At 48.6% G+C, this 23617-nt stretch overlaps 2 protein-coding genes across 4 annotated transcripts; one reads left to right on the top strand and one right to left on the bottom strand.

Moving 5' to 3' along the window:
• Positions 1–15: 15 nt before the first annotated feature.
• Positions 16–12686, top strand: stk26 (serine/threonine protein kinase 26). 2 transcript variants are annotated; one of them, XM_037479999.2, is made up of 12 exons: positions 16–367; positions 5760–5828; positions 5916–6077; positions 6167–6223; positions 6324–6432; positions 6512–6669; positions 7508–7693; positions 10533–10675; positions 10802–10904; positions 11013–11075; positions 11222–11400; positions 11505–12686. In XM_037479999.2, the coding sequence occupies exons 1-12, from the start codon at positions 347–349 to the stop codon at positions 11518–11520; spliced, it is 1266 nt and encodes a 421-aa protein (XP_037335896.1). In that variant the 5' UTR covers positions 16–346; the 3' UTR covers positions 11521–12686. The 2 variants fall into 2 exon arrangements, with proteins under 2 accessions (XP_037335896.1, XP_037335897.1); XM_037480000.2 differs by having other exon boundaries at positions 20–367; positions 11273–11400.
• A 1173-nt stretch (positions 12687–13859) lies between these two features.
• LOC119222897 (FERM domain-containing protein 7) lies at positions 13860–21151 on the bottom strand. Of its 2 annotated transcripts, none has more exons than XM_037479878.2 (12): positions 20820–21151; positions 17864–17968; positions 17746–17788; positions 17525–17603; positions 17342–17439; positions 16611–16725; positions 16280–16427; positions 16099–16194; positions 15843–16006; positions 15495–15563; positions 15252–15327; positions 13860–15148 (listed from the first exon to the last, which is right to left on the bottom strand). In XM_037479878.2, exons 1-12 carry the CDS (start codon positions 20946–20948, stop codon positions 13937–13939), a joined length of 2334 nt encoding a protein of 777 aa, XP_037335775.1. In that variant the 5' UTR covers positions 20949–21151; the 3' UTR covers positions 13860–13936. The 2 variants fall into 2 exon arrangements, with proteins under 2 accessions (XP_037335775.1, XP_037335776.1); XM_037479879.2 differs by having other exon boundaries at positions 16611–16722.
• Between the last annotated feature and the right edge of the window lie 2466 nt (positions 21152–23617).

Raw genomic sequence — 23617 nt, 5'->3', positions numbered from 1 at the left:
ATGGCTCCTCCCCTGAAGTAGGCAGCACCTCGTCATCGTTTGCTCAACACTTCTTCGTGTGTTTCTTCTTCAGACTCCCACAGGTCCTGCTGCTACTTTGTTCCTCTTTCTTTCTCTGCAAAACAAACACCGCCCTATTTTTTTAAATCGCCTCTCGGATTTACCGCGTGCGCTTTCGTCGTCGAAGTTGTACCTTTTCTTTGTTGGGGGGCCGGGGGGGTATTATTTTGAATTCAGTTGGAAGGGGAGGTAGAAAGGACGCACTAGGAAGGAGGAGAAGGAGGAGTAGAAGTAGGAGAGGAGCAGCCCGACCTGGAGGAGCAGAAGGTCGGCCCTCGGAGTCGCCATGGAGGTTCCCGGTATGCAGGTGAGCGGACTCAGGTGCTCGGGCCCGGGCGCAGCTTCCGGAAGTGGAGCCGCGAGGCGTTTTCAGCTGTGGAGCTTTGATGCGCGTGTTGTTGGAGAAGCTAGTTACGTAACATTCTTAGTTAATAGTGTACTAATACTCCTTAAGGTACTGCGAGTGCGACTCTAATACTACACACGGGAGGCTCTCGGGACGTTCCGCTGTTAACGTCTGGGAAAAAGTACCCGCAGTACTCCTGAAGTACTCTACACTAAGTTTACGAGTATCTGTGATACTCCTGAAGTACTTCAAAAACTACTTAATACTACCAACTCAGCTTACAGTTCATTAGGCTACACTTCTAATAATACTCTACATGTGTCATTAGTACTCTAAACTGAGTTCATGTTGACATTACGTTGTATTAATACTAATAATACTCTACATGTGACATTAGTACTCTAAACTGAGTTTATGTTGTATTAATGCTCCTAAAGTTACGTCACATGTGACTTTAATACCATATACCATACCATATAATATGTCTCTTATTAGAGTACCATAATTGTGACTCATCCATATTTACTTCATAGTGTCTTTCTCAGTTGTATTTCTCTTGGGTAATGGATGCTGATGGGACTGGATGGATGAGTGGGGACATGTAGTATTATTGCTAGTAGTGGGTGTTGTACAGTCGTCTTCTTGTTCATAAGGTGTTGTTTGTTTGCCATGTCGAGGTCACACTGACGTTGCAGATATAAAACATTCCCGTCTTGGCTGGTTGTGTGTTGAACCGCAGACTGACGTCTCAGTGGTTCGTGTGTGATTCACATCCCTAAATATCCCCTCTGACTCGCTGTGTCTGAGCGCTCATTTCAGGCTCATCTCTTACCTGATGCTCCTCTAGTCACCGCTTTCACTTTGGATCCACGCTGAAGACCCGGCGTGTCTTCCGGGAATCGAGCCTGCGACCCCGCCCTCGGGCCTCCCGTCAGGCCGGCTCTCAGGTGTGTCTACCTGTGGGACTTGTCGGCGGGCGGGGCGCTAGTGGTGCCGAAAGGCTTGTTAAGCACACACAGCTGACACCACGGCGCCAGATACACATACATATATATATATATGTATGTGTATATATGTATGTGTGTGTGTAAACGTGGCCGATCGCTCGCCATCGATGCTTCTCCTGATGTCGTCTCCACGGCGACGCGGTTATTTACAACCCTCCTCACAGTTTGGAATAAAGCGCTTATTGTTCCTCGCCTTGTGCCTCGGGATCACGTCCTTCTTGTCGCGACTCTCTTCAGGGTTTCCCACGGTGTAATTAAAGTTCCTTCCCTCCCTCCCAAACTGCACAATGGCTGATTAAACTTTCACCAACGTTCAGCCAGAGACGTCTTCCATCCCATGGAGGTCCATCGAGGACGCAGAGCGAGTCCCGTGGGGTCCGTAACGAGTAATGTGTGCAGAGTTCTTTTATTTTCTGAGTGATGTTCAGGTTTTTGCGCAGTAGGGGTCCAAATTGGCCTGTTGGTTTTATTACAGCAGCTCTTCTAAAAGGCCTCATTGTTATTTCCAGCCAGCTCTGAAGTGTCAATCATCACAAACGCGCCCGTCCACGCTGTTTCTGCACGACTCTGTGTTTGTGTTGATTTAATAAGTATTTGCTTGGAGCTGGTGTCAGGAAGTCAAACTGCTCATAAGTCCTTCTGTGTCGCCTCATTCATGTCGCTGTGCGTTTCCTCCTTTTAACGCCTGGATTCATTCGAGTTTCTCACAAAGTGGCTGCTTAGAGGCCCTCGAACATCTGTCCTCTGCAGCTGATCCCACACGGCTGAGACTTTTATTGCTTAAATCGAGACCTTTTAACACTTCCTGGTCCACGCGGTCAGTTACGCCTTTTCACTGCCGCTTATCGTTCTCTTATTACACCCCCCCCCCCCCCCCCTTGATGGTGCAAGGGCTATTTTTAGTTGCAGGGAAATCAAGGTTTCTTCTCTGTTTCTATTGGCTGGGGTTTGTGTGTGATTTTATTGCCACATACCTGCAGATTCATAATATTATTTTCCGTTGGAGTTGCACAACCTTCACCCCCCCCCCCCCCCCACCCCGGGCTGCTGGGGTAGAAGCGGTTCGTTGGGCTTCTGCCTTCGGCGATGAGTCGGTTTGAATCAGGTTTTTTTAATTTCTTCACATACTGGTTTGTTTACATTTTCCAAGTCTTTTTATTTGTTCTTGTGATTTATTGACTGCAGCTTCGATAGCGAGTCGCTTCGAGTCCTTTCAATGAGACTGAAGTCGTGCTAAGCTACGCTAGCCGGCGCCTGGCTGCAGCTTCATATCTGGCTCGTGGATTTCCAAAGCCGAGCGTGAAACAGGAAGCGCGCGGAGGCCGTTTCTGAGAACGCTGTTTGTACTTCCTGCTGCAGCAGCTGTGACCTTTGACCTCCCCCCGGGTTGGATATTTGGACAGCACTTGAAAACATGGATCCGTCTCGCTCACTCAATCGCTCTGCGTTTCCACAGAGCAGTCCAGCTTTTCCTCAATGTTTGCACGTTGCCTTCACTGACCTCCTGAAGTTTAATTCTACCCTCAAACAAATAAATAATATTGAAACATTTGAAGTCAATTTACTTGTAATCTGCGAATTCTCTTTTTTTTTCGTGGCGCCCTCAATTCAATTTCTGTTGTGTAGAACCCAAACTTTTACTTAAGCTCTGGACAAACAATTAAATCAATACATATTTAATTAGTGCAAGAAATAAACACCATGCTAGGAAAGGAGCTTTATTGTGATATTAAGCTTCCTGCTCCTCCTCGTGGAGACCTGAGGTCTTATCAGAAGATCCGTGACCTCCGTTAAACACAAACGGCTCCTTCTAACATCTGGAAAGTGCTTTTGTTGCGTAACTCTCATCCAGTGGTCAGGTTAGAGATTCCCAGACTGCGCGTCTAACAGGATTTATTCATTATGAAGCTTCAGTGAAACATTGACTCCTCCAGGGAACAAACACCGAATGGATCTACAACACAATGATTTATGGAAAGTTGAATGTTTCACTGCAGACAGGAACCTCTGGGCTTCACCTGGGTGCCTCTTTAATATTAATCATTTAGTCAAATGTTCCCCATATTTTTTAAGTGTTTTGGTTTAAAATGTATTTCCAGTCAAATAAATGCAGCTGCTGCAGATATTAAAGTTCGATACACTTGTCTCTAAGTAGAATGAAACCATGTATTAACTTGGATTGAGACCATAAACTCATGTTTACGATGGAACTGAGGTAATAAAGTCATTCCCCCATAGACTTCTATTGCATCATAACTACCACTAGTTTGTAATAAATGTTCAAGGACTTTGTCCCATTAAAAAAACAGACATTAGACGAAGGTTGTCACCAAATCAAAATTATGACTTTGATAATAACCTGCCAAAATATTACGATACCCGATACTTTGGACTACGAAACCACAAATAAGATACTAGAATATTTATCTATGATCGTAATAAATAAATAGAACTCCTAACAAATGTCATTCATATTAGTATTAGATATGAATGAAAGCGACATAGTAAAGTCACAGCATTGATTATACACGGCTTTGTAGACCTATTCCCCGTATCTGACTATTTGACTACATCGTTACTCCTTTAGTATGAATGACATCATTTTACAGATGTGTGTTTGAGGTGGAAATAAACCCAAAGTCATTAAAGATGGACACATCATTAAAGGGCACTTTCTCCCCTTTATTGAAAAAGGACAATGAAAATTGCATCTAGCGTGTCATTCTGTGTGCGTTCTGACCTCATGGTCACATGGGCCCACATGAGTGACACTGTAGGTCATTTTGCATGTGTTTCCCTCCGCTGCGCCGGTTCATCTCCAACCTCGCCCACGGCTAGCGGCGCATCAGTGGCGCTGGTGGCGTGGCGTCGACGTGGCGCTTTGCATCATTACGTTGGACATCGCTACGGTGGAGAGTCTGAGTACAGCCTGTCTGTGGGGAAACCACTATGACATCATAGGTCATATGTGAACTTACTTCCTTATGGGGGGGGGGGGTAATGATGAGATAAAGTTATATTATGAAGCTGGATGCAAACGCCTGGTTTATTTTTATCAAGTTGATCTAAACAGGAAGCTGCTGCTACAGTGTATATTGATTAGTTCAACTAAAACTATTGAATTGTTCAAACCGTCTCGTCTTTCTGTCTAAAAGCAAAGTATCAAAGCAAAGCTTTTGGTGGTTTTGTCCCGTCGGCGCTGCGTCTCTGCTGAAGGCTTTTCACCAAGCACACACACACACACACACACACACACACACACACACACACACTAACCGCTGTGTTTGCCCACTGGGTGTGGCCCTGTGTGTGTGTGCTTCTTTTTTTAGTGCGGAGGGAGGACCAGCATCACACGCGTCTGTGGGTGTGTTTATTAAAGGTTCATCTGAGCAGTTCTTGGGAGAAACCTTGGTGTGCGTCATTTACAAGTTTGTGTGTGCGTGTGTGTGCGTGTGTGTGTGTGCGTGTGTGTGTGTGCGTGTTGAACTTTAACTCTGTTTTAAGAAACCGCTGAAAGAACAGGCGGTGGAAAAAGCTTCCATTTCCAAAAGGCGAGGACGTAGGTTGAACTGTTGGCGTCCCAGAGGCCTGAAGGAAGCGTCTCCTGTTGTCACATGACTGTTGGGCTCCGTTGGAATCGACCATGTTTCCGTAGTTTGTCTCAGGTGAATCAGCTGATGGGGTGAAAGGGTGAATTCGGGGTGACGTTTCTGACACGAACCGTAACCAGTCGGGAGCCGTCTTTCATCCCGAGTCGTGGCTCCTCGCTCGCGGTGTGTTCAGGGGCCGTCGGAAATGGCGTGCGGCCGCTCTCTGCTTCCTGTGGGATGAGGTTTGATGAAGCCGGTTTTCACTTTCCTTTCTTTAAAGAAACGAAACGCAGACACAGATCTCGCTCCCCAGAGGAGGAACCCTGCGTCACGCCAACCACCTCGTGACCTTTACGCCGCCGCTAGAACAAGACAGGAAGTGGCGTCCCCCTTCAGTCTAGTAGCTGTCAAAGCAGGTTGAGCTGAAACGTGACGGAACATGTTTCAAATTTAAAGGGTGTGTGTGTGTGTGTGTGTGTGTGTGTGTGTGTGTGTGTGTGTGTGTGTGTGTGTGTGTGTGTGTGTGTGTGTGTGTGTGTGTGTGTGTGTGTGTGTGTGTGTGTGTGTGTGTGTGTGTGCGTAACGTTGTTGGGAAAGTGGAACAACGTTTTTCTGGTGGACTTGTGCCGTTAAATGTTACTGTTTTATTAGTTTTATGAGCTTGCTGCGTCCTGTTATGTAGATATAATAATCATCTGTTTCCTTCCTCTCATGTCCACTTGTTTCCTCTCCTCCTTCACCCTCGTCTCCTCTCAGAGTTCTCAGATCGATCCGGAGGAGTTGTTCACCAAGTTGGATCGCATTGGAAAAGGATCTTTTGGGGAGGTGAGTGACCCAGTTCACTCTGCAGTGGATCCATCGCTATTTCATTCCTTCCTCATCTTCCTCCTCCTCCTCCTCCTCCTCCCGCAGGTGTTCAAAGGCATCGATAACCGCTCTCAGAGCGTGGTGGCCATCAAGACCATCGACCTGGAGGAGGCGGAGGACGAGATCGAGGACATCCAGCAGGAGATCACGGTGCTGAGTCAGTGCGACAGTCCGTACATCACCAAGTACTTTGGCTCCTATCTGAAGGTACTACAAGTAGTATTACCAGTACAAGTACTACAGGTACAAGTCGAGTTATTGTCACTTAATGTGTCCTCTGTGATTATCTGCTTCAGGGCAGCAAACTATGGATCATTATGGAGTATCTGGGAGGAGGTTCAGCGCTCGACTTGGTGAGTGTCCAGCGTGTCGTAAACTGCAGCCACGTGTCAAGTGAGGGACAGACGTGTCACACACGCGTGTGTGTGTGTGTGTGTGTTTTCTCGTGTGCAGCTCCGCGCGGGTCCGTTCGACGAGGCCCAGATCGCCACCATGCTGAAGGAGATCCTGAAGGGTCTGGACTACCTGCACTCTGAGAAGAAGATCCACAGGGACATTAAAGGTGGGAGCGCCGGCCCTTCAGTGCATTCAATGTACACGTGACACGCGGGTCATGAATAAACGTGTCGATCCGGGCGCAGCGGCCAACGTGCTGCTGTCGGAGCACGGACAGGTGAAGCTGGCCGACTTCGGGGTGGCGGGTCAGCTGACGGACACGCAGATCAAGAGGGAGACCTTCGTGGGGACGCCGTTCTGGATGGCGCCCGAGGTCATCCAGCAGTCTGCCTACGACTCCAAGGTGAGCCGTGGCGCCTCTCCGTGGCCTCCTTGGCCTCCGTTTGAGTCTTTGCATGTCGCCGTGGCAACCGCCGTCGTTTGCATCGCTTCCCCTTGATGTCGCTCAGAGTAAAACGCACAACTCTCGGCGGTCACGTGACGGGACAAGTAAACCCCCCCCAGGTGCATTCAGAGCTGCACCTGGCGCCCGCAGACACACAAAGAGCCAGAGGGCGGGTCACATGGCCGCAGGTGATTCCTCAGCGACAAAGCAAACAAATTGAACCAGGAGGCCACGCCCCCCCCGGCTCGCTTTGTCTTTGGTTTGCGTCATTACGAGTTGCATTAGTGATGAAGAGATACTGAAGAGGAATGTTTAGAACAAAGTGGTTTAGTATAAAGTTGTGTTTGTTATTCGACACGTCACCAGCAGCTTCACAACACGTGTGTGTGTGTGTGTGTGTGTGTTGCTACTCACCATCACATGTTCAGTGTGTAACCGTAATGGAGCCGTCAGAGTTAACAGTCAACAGTGACAGAGCATTCCGCCGTAATGTGACCCGTGTGTGTGTGTGTGTGTGTGTGCGTGTGTGTGTGTGTGTTACCTGGGATGCCACCTGGCTATTGGAGCAAGTTGAAACCTTGACATTCAACCTGTGTGTGTGTGTGTGTGTGTGTGTGTGTGTGTTGTCATATGGTCAGTGGGAGCCTACAAACCTCACAACCTCTCCACAAAGTGTGTGTGTGCGTTTGTGTGTGTCGTCGTCACACAATGAGAAACCTCTCTGCTGTTTTTTTCCCACCACTAAGGAAGTGTCTGTCAGCAGTAACCAGGTGTTCTTGACTCCGCCCCCCCGCAGGCCGACATCTGGTCGCTGGGCATCACGGCCATCGAGCTCGCTAAGGGCGAGCCCCCCAACTCAGACATGCACCCCATGCGGGTGCTGTTCCACATCCCCAAGTCTCCGCCCCCGGCGCTCATCGGGGATTTCTCCAAGAGCTTCAAGGAGTTCACGGAGGCGTGCCTCAACAAGGACCCCACCTTCGTAAGCGCTGCACCTGCACACCATCACACCACCACACCTTCACACCATCACACCACCACACCTTCACACCACCACACCTTCACACCATCACACCACCACACCTTCACACCATCACACCACCACACCTTCACACCACCACACCTTCACACCATCACACCACCACACCTTCACACCTTCACACCACCACACCTTCACACCATCACACCTTCACACCACCACACCTTCACACCATCACACCTTCACACCACCACACCATCACACCACCACACCTTCACACCTTCACACCATCACACCACCACACCTTCACACCATCACACCACCACACCTTCACACCTTCACACCATCACACCACCACACCATCACACCTTCACACCATCACACCACCACACCTTCACACCACCACACCTTCACACCATCACACCACCACACTTTCACACCTTCACACCACCACACCTTCACACCATCACACCTTCACACCACCACACCTTCACACCATCACACCTTCACACCACCACACCATCACACCACCACACCTTCACACCTTCACACCATCACACCACCACACCTTCACACCATCACACCACCACACCTTCACACCTTCACACCATCACACCACCACACCATCACACCTTCACACCATCACACCACCACACCTTCACACCACCACACCTTCACACCATCACACCACCACACCTTCACACCTTCACACCACCACACCTTCACACCATCACACCTTCACACCACCACACCTTCACACCATCACACCTTCACACCACCACACCATCACACCACCACACCTTCACACCTTCACACCATCACACCACCACACCATCACACCTTCACACAACCACACCATCACACCTTCACACCATCACACCTTCACACCTTTACACCATCACACCATCACACAACCACACCATCACACCTTTACACCATCACACCATCACACCACCACACCTTCACACCACCACACAACCACACCATCACACCTTCACACCATCACACAACCACACCATCACACCTTCACACCACCACACCTTCACACCATCACACCTTCACACCACCACACCTTCACACCATCACACCTTCACACCACCACACCATCACACCACCACACCTTCACACCTTCACACCATCACACCACCACACCTTCACACCATCACACCACCACACCTTCACACCTTCACACCATCACACCTTCACACAACCACACCATCACACCTTCACACCATCACACCTTCACACCTTTACACCATCACACCATCACACCACCACACCTTCACACCACCACACAACCACACCATCACACCTTCACACCATCACACAACCACACCATCACACCTTCACACCATCACACCTTCACACCTTTACACCATCACACCATCACACCACCACACCTTCACACCACCACACAACCACACCATCACACCTTCACACCATCACACCTTCACACCTTTACACCATCACACCATCACACCACCACACCTTCACACCATCACACAACCACACCATCACACCTTCACACCATCACACCTTCACACCTTCACACCTTTACACCATCACACCATCACACCACCACACCTTCACACCACCACACCTTCACACCTTCACACCACCACACAACCACACCATCACACCATCACACCACCACACCTTCACACCACCACACAATCACACCTTCACACCATCACACCATCACACCATCACACCTTTACACCATCACACCATCACACCACCACACCTTCACACCACCACACCTTCACACCTTCACACCACCACACAACCACACCATCACACCTTCACACCATCACACAACCACACCATCACACCTTCACACCATCACACCTTCACACCTTTACACCATCACACCATCACACCACCACACCTTCACACCACCACACCTTCACACCTTCACACCACCACACAACCACACCATCACACCATCACACCACCACACCTTCACACCACCACACAATCACACCTTCACACCATCACACCATCACACCATCACACCATCACACCATCACACCTTCACACCATCACACCTTCACACCATCACACCATCACACCATCACACCTTCACACCTTCACACCACCACACAACCACACCATCACACCATCACACCACCACACCTTCACACCACCACACAATCACACCTTCACACCATCACACCATCACACCATCACACCTTCACACCTTCACACCATCACACAACCACACCATCACACCTTCACACCATCACACCTTCACACCTTTACACCATCACACCATCACACCACCACACCTTCACACCACCACACCTTCACACCTTCACACCACCACACAACCACACCATCACACCATCACACCACCACACCTTCACACCACCACACAATCACACCTTCACACCATCACACCATCACACCATCACACCATCACACCTTCACACCATCACACCATCACACCTTCACACCATCACACCTTCACACCATCACACCTTCACACCATCACACCATCACACCATCACACCTTCACACCACCTGCAGCCGTTAAATCCTCATTCAGACAGAATGCTTCCCTCCGTCGGCTGATAAGAGGCTATGACGGTTGTTTTTATTACAGTGTGTGTGTTGTTGTTGAATCTGAGGGACACACACACACACACACACACTAAACGAGGAACAGGGGAGGAGTCTCCTTGCTCTCGGTCCGAGAGGTTCTTGGTCCTCCTGCAGACTGGCTCCTCTCTCCCGTGGGTGAGGGAGGGAGTCTGTGACCTCGCCCCCTGGTGGACAGAAAGCTCCTCTCATCCTCCACTGAACAAACTGAGGAAGACTCTTTTTTTCTCTCCCTCCGCAGCGTCCAACAGCCAAAGAGCTCCTCAAGCACAAGTTCATCATCAAACACTGTAAGAAGACGTCCTACCTCAGCGAGTTGATTGACAGGTACCGGCGGTGGAAGGAGGAGGGGCATAGCGGCAGCAGCTCGGACGACTCCGACGGGTACTTCACCTTCTGCTCATCGTTTACTCTTCTTTCTGTTTCGGGTCCAGACGAACCGTGGTGCCATTTTAAGTGTGTCTTTTGTGTGTGTGTGTGTGTGTGTGTGTCTGCGTGTGTGTAAATCAGTGATTCAAGTAACAAGGAGAACAGCGACTCCCCCGAGTGGTCTTTCACCACCGTCCGCAAGAAGAAGCCGCCCGCCGACGGAAGTAATGTCCTCATTAAGATGGTGAGTAGTGTGTGTGTGTGTGTGTGTCTGTGTGTGTGTGTGTGTCCGTCCTACTTTACATTGTGACACACACCTTGTTTCTCCTCCTCTTCCTCCTCACGTGTGCAGGGTCAAGATCAGCTGAGTAAATCGGCCAGTTTGGCCACAGTCATCTCCCCCGTCTTCACTGAGGTCAGCACGGACACAGACACACACACACACACACACACACACACACACATACACACACACACACAGACACACATACAGGCACACGTCTTCTCAATAGTCTCACAGTGAAGCTCATTAATTCATAGTGGAACTTGTTTGTGTTAAAGCGTTTCCCACAATGCCGTGCGGCCCTGGACTTGTCCTTGTTCTTCCTGCAGCTGAAGCAGCAGCACAAGGAGCACTCGGAGCAGCGGCTGGCCATCGAGGAGCTCGAACGCAACATCCGATTGGCTGAGGAGGTCTGCCCCGGCATCACGGACAGGATGGTCACTCACATCATCGCCAGGTAGCGTCCGTCCGCTCGTGGTCGTTCTCGGGCGTTGTGTGTTTGCGTTGTGTGTTTGCGTCCGAACGCCGCTCACGGCGCTCCCTCTGCTCCTCTGGACTCAGGTTCCCCGCCACCTGAGGGAGGCCGGCTGGGTGTCGGAGACGCAGGAAGGGAAGACCGCGTGTCTGTACGGGGTCGCCATGGAAACGGAGGAGATTTGCTGTGCGATGTCTCCTCGCTGTATACACAACAAACACACACCACACACACACACACACACACTACTAATGTAATATATACACTAGATATTCTAAATACATATATATATAGTTACTGCTGCAGGTTTAAGACATTTTTCTCCCACATGTTGAATTCCAAATTCGCTGTCTTCTTCTAATCGGCTGCTCTGGTTTTGAAAAAACAATCTAAAGTTTTCAGTTAGATTTGTGGTTTTGTTTCCTCTTTTCAGGTCCATGAACTTCTCTTTTTTTTTTATTTTGGGTCTGACTTAATGCAAAGTCCTCCTTCAGAGGACCATCATGTGCCTTGATTATTTATGAGAGGTTCCACTCGCAGTGGTTTAGTTTTCTTGTCACAGCTCGTCTTCACCTTGTAGATGTTTAAATGTTTGTCCGATAGCACTTGAGACGGATTATATGCCAATATTACACATTTTTTGTTGACTTCGGAAAATCTTTAAATTACTGTTCCCTCATCCCAGAATTCATTTGATGTCCAACAAAACTCTGCAGGGTTTAATTTGGTGATTTTCAACATGTAAAGTTTACTTCACAACACCGGAAATAACAGATGCTTTTAGATCTGTAATCCACCAGTGGATGGAGCTCCACTCCTTCTGGTCATTATTTGATCTTCCCAGGTGAGTGTTTCCCTTCAAGTGACTGAATCTAAAGCCACTTTAATACTTTCAGTGGAGTTACTAGTGTCTGACGGCGGTTAGCAACATAAATAAATGGTTTTATTCTTCTATTCTTCTCTTTGGGTCAAATTAAATTCTGGGATGTTCAAAACGTGTCTTGTTGGAATAAGATTTCAGTGAAAATAAAAGGAAAAAGGAATATTTTCAAGGATCTAAAAGTACCATGAACAGAAGCAAAGCTCTTCCCTTTTTGATGTGCGTTGAGTTTGGGCTGAAAGTCGATTCTTAACAAAGTGCTTGATGTGTAACGTTGTTTTTGATACTTAGGAAAGCAGCACAGGTCCGTTTCAGCAGCAATCAAAGATATTACTGATAGTTTGTACCAAAGACACTATAACACTTGGTCATTGTATATTTTTGTCTTTTTATATATCATAAGGGATGTGAAAATGCTTGTTGAGGGGGGAATGTAAATTCAAAGTGTACTCTTGTACTTTCTTTTTTTGTAGCGGGTCTTAGAGTTTTATGAATAAATATTTAAGTTTGATTGAGAAACATGTTTCCGGTTCATTTTTAAAAATTTTATGTTAGAAATAAAATGTTAGAAATGTTGTGTATAATTTTTTTGGTTGTGATTTTAAACAAAAGGATCCAACCTGATTGCTTTTGGGGGAGAAAACAATGATGAATAGGAACATCATCCCCTGTTTAATCCTTTATTGGTACATTTCTGTACAGAATTCATTTAAACGACAAAACACATACCCAGCTAAAGCAATAACTTACCCACGCGCCAGACCACATTATAAATCATCATTATTAAAAATGCACTTTGTTGCTTTAAAAAAAACAGTTTGAACTTGTACTTCCTGTTTTAATTGACCAATTTGTAACCAAGACCTTCTTTCTTAGCATTTTTGCTGAAGAAAAATGATTATGATTTGTTCTGCCAAATGTCAGTTGTACAAAAATAATGAAGCTAACTGGCTCCAACTGCAAGACAAAAGTGTACATTTTAGGAATGAAGCATTGGTTTCTGAGGACTTTCAGTAACGCTTCAACAACATAGAAAACAGAAATCCTCGCTCCTGCGGGTTGTGTTCATATGAGACATGCCTGATCGCAGCTAGCTAGCGTTAGCTAACAGTCAACCTGATAGCGGCTAGCTAGAGTTAACTAAGAGTCAACCTGATAGCGGTTGGCTAGCTAGCGTTAGCTAAGAGTCAACCTGATAGCGGTTGGCTAGCTAGCGTTAGCTAAGAGTCAACCTGATAGCGGTTGGCTAGCTAGCGTTAGCTAACATTCTACCTGATAGCGGCTAGCTAACGTTAGCTAACAGTCAACCAAGTAGAATTTCAAAATTCTAATCTTTAGTGAGTTGAATATCTCACCGAGCCAAAGCAACGTAGAATATACAGAGACCTGATGTCCGAGTGTCAAAGTGAGACCAGAGCAACGAGCAGTTGGACCCGAGCTCGTCCGCCCGCTTTGACGGAATCATCGAGATTTGAATCATCCTCATCGCGTTAGCTTGTTGCTACTAAAGAAACTGAGGTTTTCAGTAAAAACAAAGGCAATAACCGTACACAACACTGTCTCACATACATGTCTCTTTATTCTAGTCTGTAAACCCTCTTGAGTGTGATCTTGAACCTTTTGGGGGTTATACTTCCTCTACAGAGTGACTTCGGTGACCTTTGCGCGACCTTTTGTCCCGTCTCCCGACCCCATCCTCCCTTTATTATCTTCATCGCCCATCACCCCTTTTTTTCCTCGCTCCTTCCCCGCTCTATACTCCTCTTCCTCTTCCTCCTCCTCGTCCAGTTGAAGGCTCCCGGAGGAGAACCTCATCCTGGCCAGTCCGGTGGGTCGTACCACTCTACCGAGCCGGGGGGGTGGGCAGTAGTACGGATAGAAGACCTCCGGGTCCGAGTCGCTGTAGCTCCCCGAGGCTCCCCCGGTCCCGTGAAGGGAGGCGGGTCGATCGGGCCGAGGGGAGGAGTTTAGCGGGAGGTAGGTGGGCCTGGAGGGGCGCGTCAGGTGGGGGTAGTACCCGAGGGGACGGAACTCTGAGGCGGGGTCGAAGGCGGGGTTGGAACTCCTCGACAGGTGAAACTTCACGTCGGCCGGGTTGGCCACGCGGCGAGGCAGCCCAGGCAGGAAATTGGAGTCGTCGCTGTAATGTCCCGCCTCCGTGCGGCCGTCGGCCAATAGCCTCGCCTTGTTACCCTGGTAAACCCGAGCCAGCCCCGGCCCGTAGGGGCGCGGGTTCCACCCGATGGGCGAAAGTGACGGCGAGTCGTGGCCACCCGCCGGGTAGAAGGGCGACCGCGGCAGGCCGTCTGCGGCCACGTACTCCCGCCTCCTCGCCTGCGGGAGGCGCTCCAGGGAGGAGACGGTGACGTAGTCCGACAGGTAAGGGTGGCGGTTGAGAGGCGAGGATCCGGACCACGGGAAAGTCGGCAGGACGGGGCGATACCGATAGGCCGGGCTGTTTGGGTAGAGGAGCACCAGCTGCTGGCCGGCGTCCGGATGAGGCTGGGGGTTGGGCCGGCGCCGCGAGCGGTTCCCGTAGACGCCGGCGAGCCTTTGGGCTTGGCGCTGCACCCCGATCCGTCCCACCTGCTGCTCCTCCATCACGGAGGTGGAGGCTGATCTCGTCTTGGGCGAGGGGGTCGACTGGCGAGGAGACGGAGAGAGGGGCGTGACTTGCGCCAAAGGGCGGGTCCTGTGGGCGACCTCGATGGACGATTGGCTGCGTTCAGCCCAACCCCCTCTTTTGACGCCGGCGCTCTCAACGCCGCGGTGATGTGCGTCAACCTCGTCTTCGCTGCGGACCGCCAAGGCGTGACCCGGCTGGGTGAACAGGCGCGAGTGCTCGTAAATCTGAGGAGGCGAAAAGCACAAATCAGAAAAACTGCAGCTGTGACTTTGTTTGTGTGCGTGTTTGTGTGTTTGTGAGGGTGTGCGTGATGCTTATTGCTCTCACCTGTTTGGAGACGTCGGTGAGGAGGTCGGGAGAAGAGCGGCACTGTCGGGGATCGTAGTCGCACTGACTGCGAGTCCTGGATGAAGAGCGAGGGGACAAAGAGACGCATGAGACTAAGTGGACTTCCTGTCCTGGTTCTGATTGTCTTTTTTAGAGTGGAGGTGGTCTGTTTTAGATAGAATCCAACCCTAGGAGACAGATCTTTGATTCAAACGAATGGAAATCTGAGGAACGTATTCTCACCTCTCAAAGTTGGAGGGCTTCTTCTCCCCTGACCCCATGCACTCCAGCAGCTGCTTCTGTGTCCGTCCGCTGACACACAAACAAAAGGAAACTCATCAACAAAATATTTAATTTACTCAAGTATTGAACCTGAGACATTTTGGAGTGACTACGTATTTCCATTTTTGCCGACTTCATCCATAAAGGGAATTATCTGTTTATGTACTTTTTAACTCAAAATGCCGATTATGAAATGAAAATATAACCATTCCATAGTAAATTAATACAGCACTATACAGCACTACTACTACTACTAAGTATACAGTAGTATTTGAAAAAGTTAAAACGCGCTCCACTTGGCAGAAGCACCTGTATCTGAAGCTGGAGCCTCTGCAGGACAGCAGCGTCCTGGGCGTCGTCTCGGGCTCCTCGGACAGCCTGAAGAAGGCGTGGTACTCCACGCACGTCTTCCAGAAGCACTTGCACACGTCTCGGCTGGCCATGGACAACTCCAGGGTGTCCTTGCAGGACGGCTGTGTGCACAATCGCGTTCCCGTCAGTAGGCGCATGCGCGCGGATGGACACCGAGAGTGTTTGTGTGTGTGTGTGCGCGGTGCACGCTCACCCCGACTTTGTCGTGCAGTTTGATGAGAAAGTGTTTGCGCTTGAAGCTCAGCTTGCGGATCTTGGCCCAGCTGAAGGTGTTGATTTTGGTGTTTCCCTGAGAGCGGAACAAACTGCATCAACATCAAGTCCCTCCCCCCCCACCCCGCTGCGGCTTTGTGTTCGAGGCCCGGACCACTGACCTGGAAGACCAGGACCCCCGAGTGCGTGACAGACAGGTTGATCCTCATGCCTTCCCCGTCCTGAGCGGGGTGAGGCCTGATGCCGTACATGTCCAGCTTCCTCGCCACCTCCAGCAGCTGGATGTCGGACTCACCTGGGGACGCACCTCTGCGGGGAACGTGTCATATTTTTAGATTCACTAAATGAACATCTTGCTGTGTTGAAGTAAACTCATGTTTACAATGTTTACTGAAGGAACAAATCAAGAGAGAAGTAAAGTCATTTCCTCATAGACGTCTATGGGAGCAGAGGTGTCGCCCCCTGCTGGACAGAATGCAGGAGAGTGTGTACCTGTGATTCCTGTGAAACTTGGTGATCTTGTGGTCCAGGTATTCCTGGTTGGGGACGTACTGCTTCATCTCTAAATGCTGACTGTCCATCTCGTCGTCATAGTCACCTAGCTCTGCTGCAACACGCAAACGCACAAACACGCACATGCATTTACATTGTAAAAACGCGGGTAAAAACTTTTTGCACAAATAATGAAAGATTTTTCCTTTAGCTGCTAGGGAGGACTACAATGTAAGATACCGTTCAGTTTGCTGGTATATAAATGTAAAACTTGTTTATGCTGAATCACCAGCGATGACTGAAAATTAGCCACCACAAGTAGATCTTGGACTAAAAGTAGTTACTGTCACAGTTTGGGTTCATGTCTTGTTTTATTTTGTAGTCTCATGTCTCTCGTGTCCCTGGGGTAACTTCATTTCCTGTCTTGTCCTGTCTTCCCCTGTGATTGTCTGCAGTGTCCATGATTGTTTCCACCTGTTTCCAATCACCTGCACCCCCCCTGTGTGTTTAAGCCATGTGAGTCTCTTGTCTCGTGTTGCGTCATTGCATGTTGGTGTTTGTCCACCTTTTTTTCTGGATTTGGATTAATTAAAAAATACTTTTTTGGAAGTCTGCTTTTGAGTCCTGCCTCTGCCTGCACCACCATTGGCGGTTACATTAAAAGTATTGTTTGATTGGTGAGATGTTTTATCATCATGTGTGATGTCATTGATTGATTACGTAATGCCTACCCTGCAGTATGTGAGAGACCAGCAGGGCGGCGCTGTTGTCGTTGCAGGTCAGACTGCCGTTGGACAGGTCCTGCTTTATCTGTAAGGCAAAAAGATACCTACACACACACAGACACACACACGTGGGTTGAGAGGATGTATGGATCCATCAGTCCGTAACATTAAGGGCTCAGAGCTCGTTACCTGGTGAGGCCTCTCTTCAGCTGTCCAGGATCGGGTGGGAAGAACTTCACTATAAACCTGAAGAACAGATCGCTGGTGTCTGACCAGAGAGACAGGAAGTGGAAGGAAAGAATCACAGCTGAAACTTAAGGTGAAAGATAATACTCCGACACGGTGTCTCCGTGTCGCGCTAGCGTTAGCCACAATTAGCTTGCCAACTGTCAGATTCTTTGGAAACTCACATTTGATCTGCTTGGCCAGCGGCTTGAGCAGCTCCAACCAGACCTACGAGCAGAAGCACACAGTTACACCACCCGTCCCCCCACCAGAAGGAGCAATACATGTGTGTGTGTTTCTCACGTAGTTTCCTCCCTGGTGTCGGAACTCCAGTCCGAAGTACTCCTTCTCCAGCAGCTTCAGGTGGCCGCACACTTTGTTGAAGAAGTCGCCTCCAAGAACCTTTTGCTGGGAGAGACGATCAAAGGACGGAGGAGGAGATGTCTTTACTGGTACCTACTTTAAGGTTTTCTTATTTCCCCTCTTTTCTAGAGTAGAATACTCTTAGTACGATTTTTTTTTATTTCTCTTCCCTTTTTCCGTACATCCTTTTCTTCCTCAGATGCTTCCATGCCTCCTTTTTTCCTTCCTTTAGTCGTTTTCCTCCTCATTGCATCACAAGGTTGTTGGTATCTTAATTTATGCTCAGCGGCCCGGTGGGGGTTCGGCCGGCCACCCTTCATTAACCTGTCATGAGTCGGAGGAAGAGGAGGGACGGAGCAGCTGTGACCGATTATAAAGGGAACACAGGCCTAACCGATGATTACTGGGAAACAAATGGCCGCCCACGGGACAACGCAGCTGTTGTCTCCAGAAGAGGAGTGAGGAACCAATCGAGGGGAAAGCAACTCGAGGGCTGCTTGTGAACTAATAGACAGGAAGTGACCATATCTGGACTGAGGAGGACGTAGAAACATCTCTCCGTCAATCAGCGTTAGAACCCGCCCCAAAGCATCTCCTGCTTTATGGCCTGTTTGACTCTAAATGGACCTTCATTCACCAAATGAACATCATGCTGCATTAAAGAAGACTTGAAACTAGAGACTGAGACCATAAACTCATGTTTACAATGTTTACTGAGGGAATAAATCAAGAGAGAAGTAGAGTCATTTCCTCATAGACGTCTATGGGAGCAGAGGAGTCGCCCCCTGCTGGTCGCTACACAGAAGTAGAGTCATTTCCTCATAGACGTCTATGGGAGCAGAGGAGTCGCCCCCTGCTGGTCACTACACAGAAGTAGAGTCATTTCCTCATAGACGTCTATGGGAGCAGAGGAGTCGCCCCCTGCTGGTCACTACACAGAAGTAGAGTCATTTCCTCATAGACGTCTATGGGAGCAGAGGAGTCGCCCCCTGCTGGTCACTACACAGAAGTAGAGTCATTTAATGCAGGTTAGATGTATTTATTTAACAGAATACCAGGTTACATTTCTGGGTGGCACCAACGTCCAAATTGCTCAATCTACATATTGTTTTTGAAAATTATTGGACTTTGACACAACTTTAGTTTACTTCCATAAATTCATAAAAAACAGTATGAATGTAATTTTTACTGGCTCGCCTCCACTCCTCCATCTTTTATGCTGCCACGTCTTAGTGTGGTCTCTCTCTCTCTCTCTCTCTCACACACACACACACACACACACACACACACACACGCGTAATGTATACTGTGTCTGTCACAGGGTTTCTTTTTGCCCCCCGTCCTACCATTCATCCCCTCCTCCATCTCTCCTCCTCTCGTTAAGATGCCACTAATGACCCGCAGGCCGCTGGCAAAGGAGAAAGCAAAGGCCACCTACACACACACACACACACACACACACACACACACTGTGTCCTTTCCGATGCGTTCCCCCCCCCCCCCCCCCCCCCCGTTGGAAGTGGAGGAGCACATGACGGTTCATAGACAGCAGTGTTTACGTCTCACCTCCACATCACGCAGATGTTCCACAGCCGGGGGAAACATCTGGAACGTTGTGCTTTTCTGATTCGTTTTTCTTTGTTAAATAGATATTCCATATCTTAAAGAGCTTGTTACACCGTATTGTCCTACAAGGCATCTGGCTCCGTAGATGCTGGGCTACTTGTGGTTCCTAGAGTTTTAAAAAGTAGGATGGGGGCCAGAGCCTTCAGTTATCAAGCTCCTCTTTTGTGGAACCAGCTTCCACTTTCAGTCCGGGGGGCAGACTCGGTCAGTTCATTTAAGATAAAGCTTAAAACGTTCCTCTTTGATATTGCTTATAGTTAGGGCTGGCTCAGGTTAGCCTGGACCAGCCCTTAGTTAAGCTGCTCTAGGCTTAGACTGCCGGGGGACTTCTTAGGACACACCGAGCCCCTCTCTCACTCTCACTCTCTCCTCCCACAATCATCCATGTTTTATTAATGTACATCACTGATTCAGCTTCTTTCTGGGAGTTCTTTGTGCTTTCTCGCCTAGCAGGTCTCCGTGGATCATAGTTTCGTGCGGACCCCGGTTCTGACTCCTGGCTCATGGCTCTGCTGACACCTGCTGCTGCCATCATCATTACTTTAAATATGATTCATATTACTGTCATCATAAACCAACATCTTTCTGCTCTCCCTCCCCACTGAAGCCTCTGTGGATGGTGGTTCTATCTGATGGAGGTTCTATCTGATGGTGGTTCTATCTGATGGAGGTTCTATCTGATGGTGGTTCTATCTGATGGTGGTTCTATCTGATGGAGGTTGTCCCTGCAGTGGTCCTGCTGTACACTTGTTCTGCTACTTGCAATTACTTGTATCATTTCAGTTAGAGGAGTTGAATGTATTGTACATCTTTTACATTGTTGATTCTGTACACATGACATCCATGTCAGTCCGTCCATCCCGGGAGAGGTTTCTTCCCTATTTTTTCCCATTGAAGGGTTTTTTCATATTTTGGGGAGTTGTTCCTGTGCCGATGTGAGGGTTTGGGGACAGAGGATGTTGCATGTGTACAGACTGTAAAGCCCTCTTGTAATTTGCGATTTTGGGCTGTACAAAATAAAATGAATTGAATTGAATATAAATCACTCGATATTTTAAATCAAGCAGTGAGTAAAGCGTTACAGATTTGAATCAACAAAAGTAATTCAACCCGCTGGAAACAACCAAAGTAAATGTTTTAGGTGTAAAATACACGAAGAAGCCTCAGTAAAAGTATTATTGCATCTGTAATTACCCGTCATGCATAATGACTCGCACCAATTGTTGGGGCTCCATTACGTCATAAAACGTGTATCCCTGCTGTCACTCACCTCCACCTCGAACGTGCGCTCGCTGCCGTCCAGGAAGACCACGCGCAGCCGGAGCTTCGTCTCCCTGGAGACGCGGGACCTGGTCGCGAGGCTGCCGAGCCTCCCGGTGTGCCGGTTCCGGTCCCCCATCCGTCCCGGTGCGCCTCAGGACGGGTCGCGCCCCCCGGACTCCATCCGGACGGAAAGTCCAAAAAGTCAGAGAGCAGGAGCCGCGACGGCTTCATGCGCTGCGCTTCACCCGCATCTCCACCCTCACCATCATCTTCATCCTCATCTTCATCCTCCTCTCCGGGGGTCCGTGGCTGCTGCTGCAGCGCGAGCACGCTCCTCCGCGCGTCACTTCACTACAACGGGGGGAGTACCGAGTACTGCCGAGTACTGCAGTACTGCAGCTGTACCGAGTACTGCTGAGTATTGCAGTACTGCAGTGGGGGGGGGGGGGGGGGGGGAGAACTGCATCAACAATAAAGCAAATAAAAAAGTTGCGTTGGACTATTTATCATCTTATTATTTCCATTATTATTATTATTACAAGCCAGAAGCCCTTTTAATCAACTACACTTTCTGTAGTAGTAGTAATAATAATAATAATAATAATAATCTGTAATAGTGGAATAATGTTTGTTACGCAAAAATGTATTTGATGTGATTCATAGCTGAATATTTTTCTTCTTCATCACGATGACGCTCAAATATCCTGATAAATCAAAACGTATTATCTTGATGTTTGCATTGAGTCTGCTGAGGTGTGATTCATGTTGTCTTTGTTGTTTGTTAGGAGATGATGCTGCATGATGCTCCATATAAAATGTGTGTGTCTCTGTGTGTGTGTGTGTGTGTGTGTGTGTGTGTGTGTGTGTGTGTGTGTGTCTCCTCCATTGGAATAATATGAATTTCATGGTGGCTGGGCGCTTTTAGAGGACTGACCCGTCCTAAAGTAGGCTAGTAGTGCAATGCCTCTACTCGCCTCCAGCATGGGCCCAGCACTTAGTGTGTCTGTGTGTGTGTGTGTGTGTGTAAAATGTTGGTCAATGCATGTTCCCTCTTCCTTTGTCTGCTCCTGACACACATGCACACGCTCACACACATGGCAGCAGCTGATGGATTCCATCAGACTGACCTGGATTGACGGTGAAGCTCTTGGTCCTCTGTGAGGAATCAGGGTTCCCTTGAGAACCCTTTTAGGGAGAAAGTGTTCTTCAAGGATTCCACACCCACAGAAAGTGTGATTGTGTCCCACCAGGCCTTTAGGAGACTCAGTGGGTCCTGGAGGGGCCCTGGGAGGGTTCCCTGCAGAACCCCCCTGCACACAGGGTTCTGGGTGGAGGCTATACATTTGTATGCTGGGTTCTAGCTGTGACAGTTTCAAGAACATTAGATGCAGGTACAATAGAAAGTAGTATACACTCACCGGCCACTTTATTAGGTACACCTGTCCAACTGCTCGTTAACACTTAATTTCTAAGCAGCCAATCACATGGTGGCAACTCAGTGCATTTAGGCATGTAGACATTGTCAAGACAATCTCCTGCAGTTCAAACCGAGCATCAGTCTGGGGAAGAAGGTGATTTGAGTGACTTTGAACGTGGCATGATTGTTGGTGCCAGAAGGGCTGGTCTGAGTATTTCAGAAACTGCTAATCTACTGGGATTTTCACGCACAACCATCTCTAGGGTTTACAGAGAATGGTCCGAAAAAGAAAAAACATCCAGTGAGCGGCAGTTCTGTGGGCGGAAATGCCTTGTTGATGCCAGAGGTCAGAGGAGAATGGCCAGACTGGTTCGAGCTGATAGAAGGGCAACAGTGACTCAAATAACCACCCGTTACAACCAAGGTGGGCATAAGAGCATCTCTGAACGCACAGTACGTCCAACTTTGAGGCAGATGGGCTACAGCAGCAGAAGACCACACCGGGTGCCACTCCTTTCAGCTAAGAACAGGAAACTGAGGCTACAATTTGCACAAGCTCATCGAAATTGGACAATAGAAGATTGGAAAAACGTTGCCTGGTCTGATGAGTCTCGATTTCTGCTGCGACATTCGGATGGTAGGGTCAGAATTTGGCGTCTACAACATGAAAGCATGGATCCATCCTGCCTTGTATCAACGGTTCAGGCTGGTGGTGGTGGTGTCATGGTGTGGGGAATATTTTCTTGGCACTCTTTGGGCCCCTTGGTACCAATTGAGCATCGTTGCAACGCCACAGCCTACCTGAGTATTGTTGCTGACCATGTCCATCCCTTTGTGACCACAATGTACCCAACTTCTGATGGCTACTTTCAGCAGGATAATGCGCCATGTCATAAAGCTGGAATCATCTCAGACTGGTTTCTTGAACATGACAATGAGTTCGCTGTTCTCAAATGGCCTCCACAATCACCAGATCTCAATCCAATAGAGCATCTTTGGGATGTGGTGGAACGGGAGATTCGCATCATGGATGTGCAGCCGACAAATCTGCGGCAACTGTGTGATGCCATCAGGTCAATATGGACCAAACTCCCTGAGGAATGCTTCCAGCACCTTGTTGAATCTATGCCACGAAGAATTGAGGCAGTTCTGAAGGCAAAAGGGGGTCCAACCCGTTACTAGCATGGGGTACCTAATAAAGTGGCCGGTGAGTGTATATGTCAAATACAGTACAGACCATAATATACATATTGTTTCCCTCTTAGACCTTTTAAAAGTACAAATATAAACTGAAAGAAAGAAAAAGCTCAAAAAGTAGTGAATGCATCAACCTCATCTAAACATGAATGTTGCATGTGTACAGACTGTAAAGCCCTCTGAGGCAAATT

This window comes from Pungitius pungitius, chromosome 1 (assembly GCF_949316345.1).
Source record: "Pungitius pungitius chromosome 1, fPunPun2.1, whole genome shotgun sequence".
Lineage (NCBI taxonomy): Eukaryota > Metazoa > Chordata > Actinopteri > Perciformes > Gasterosteidae > Pungitius > Pungitius pungitius.
Note: the sequence above shows the minus strand (reverse complement) of the source record. Positions and strands in the feature narration are given on the sequence as shown.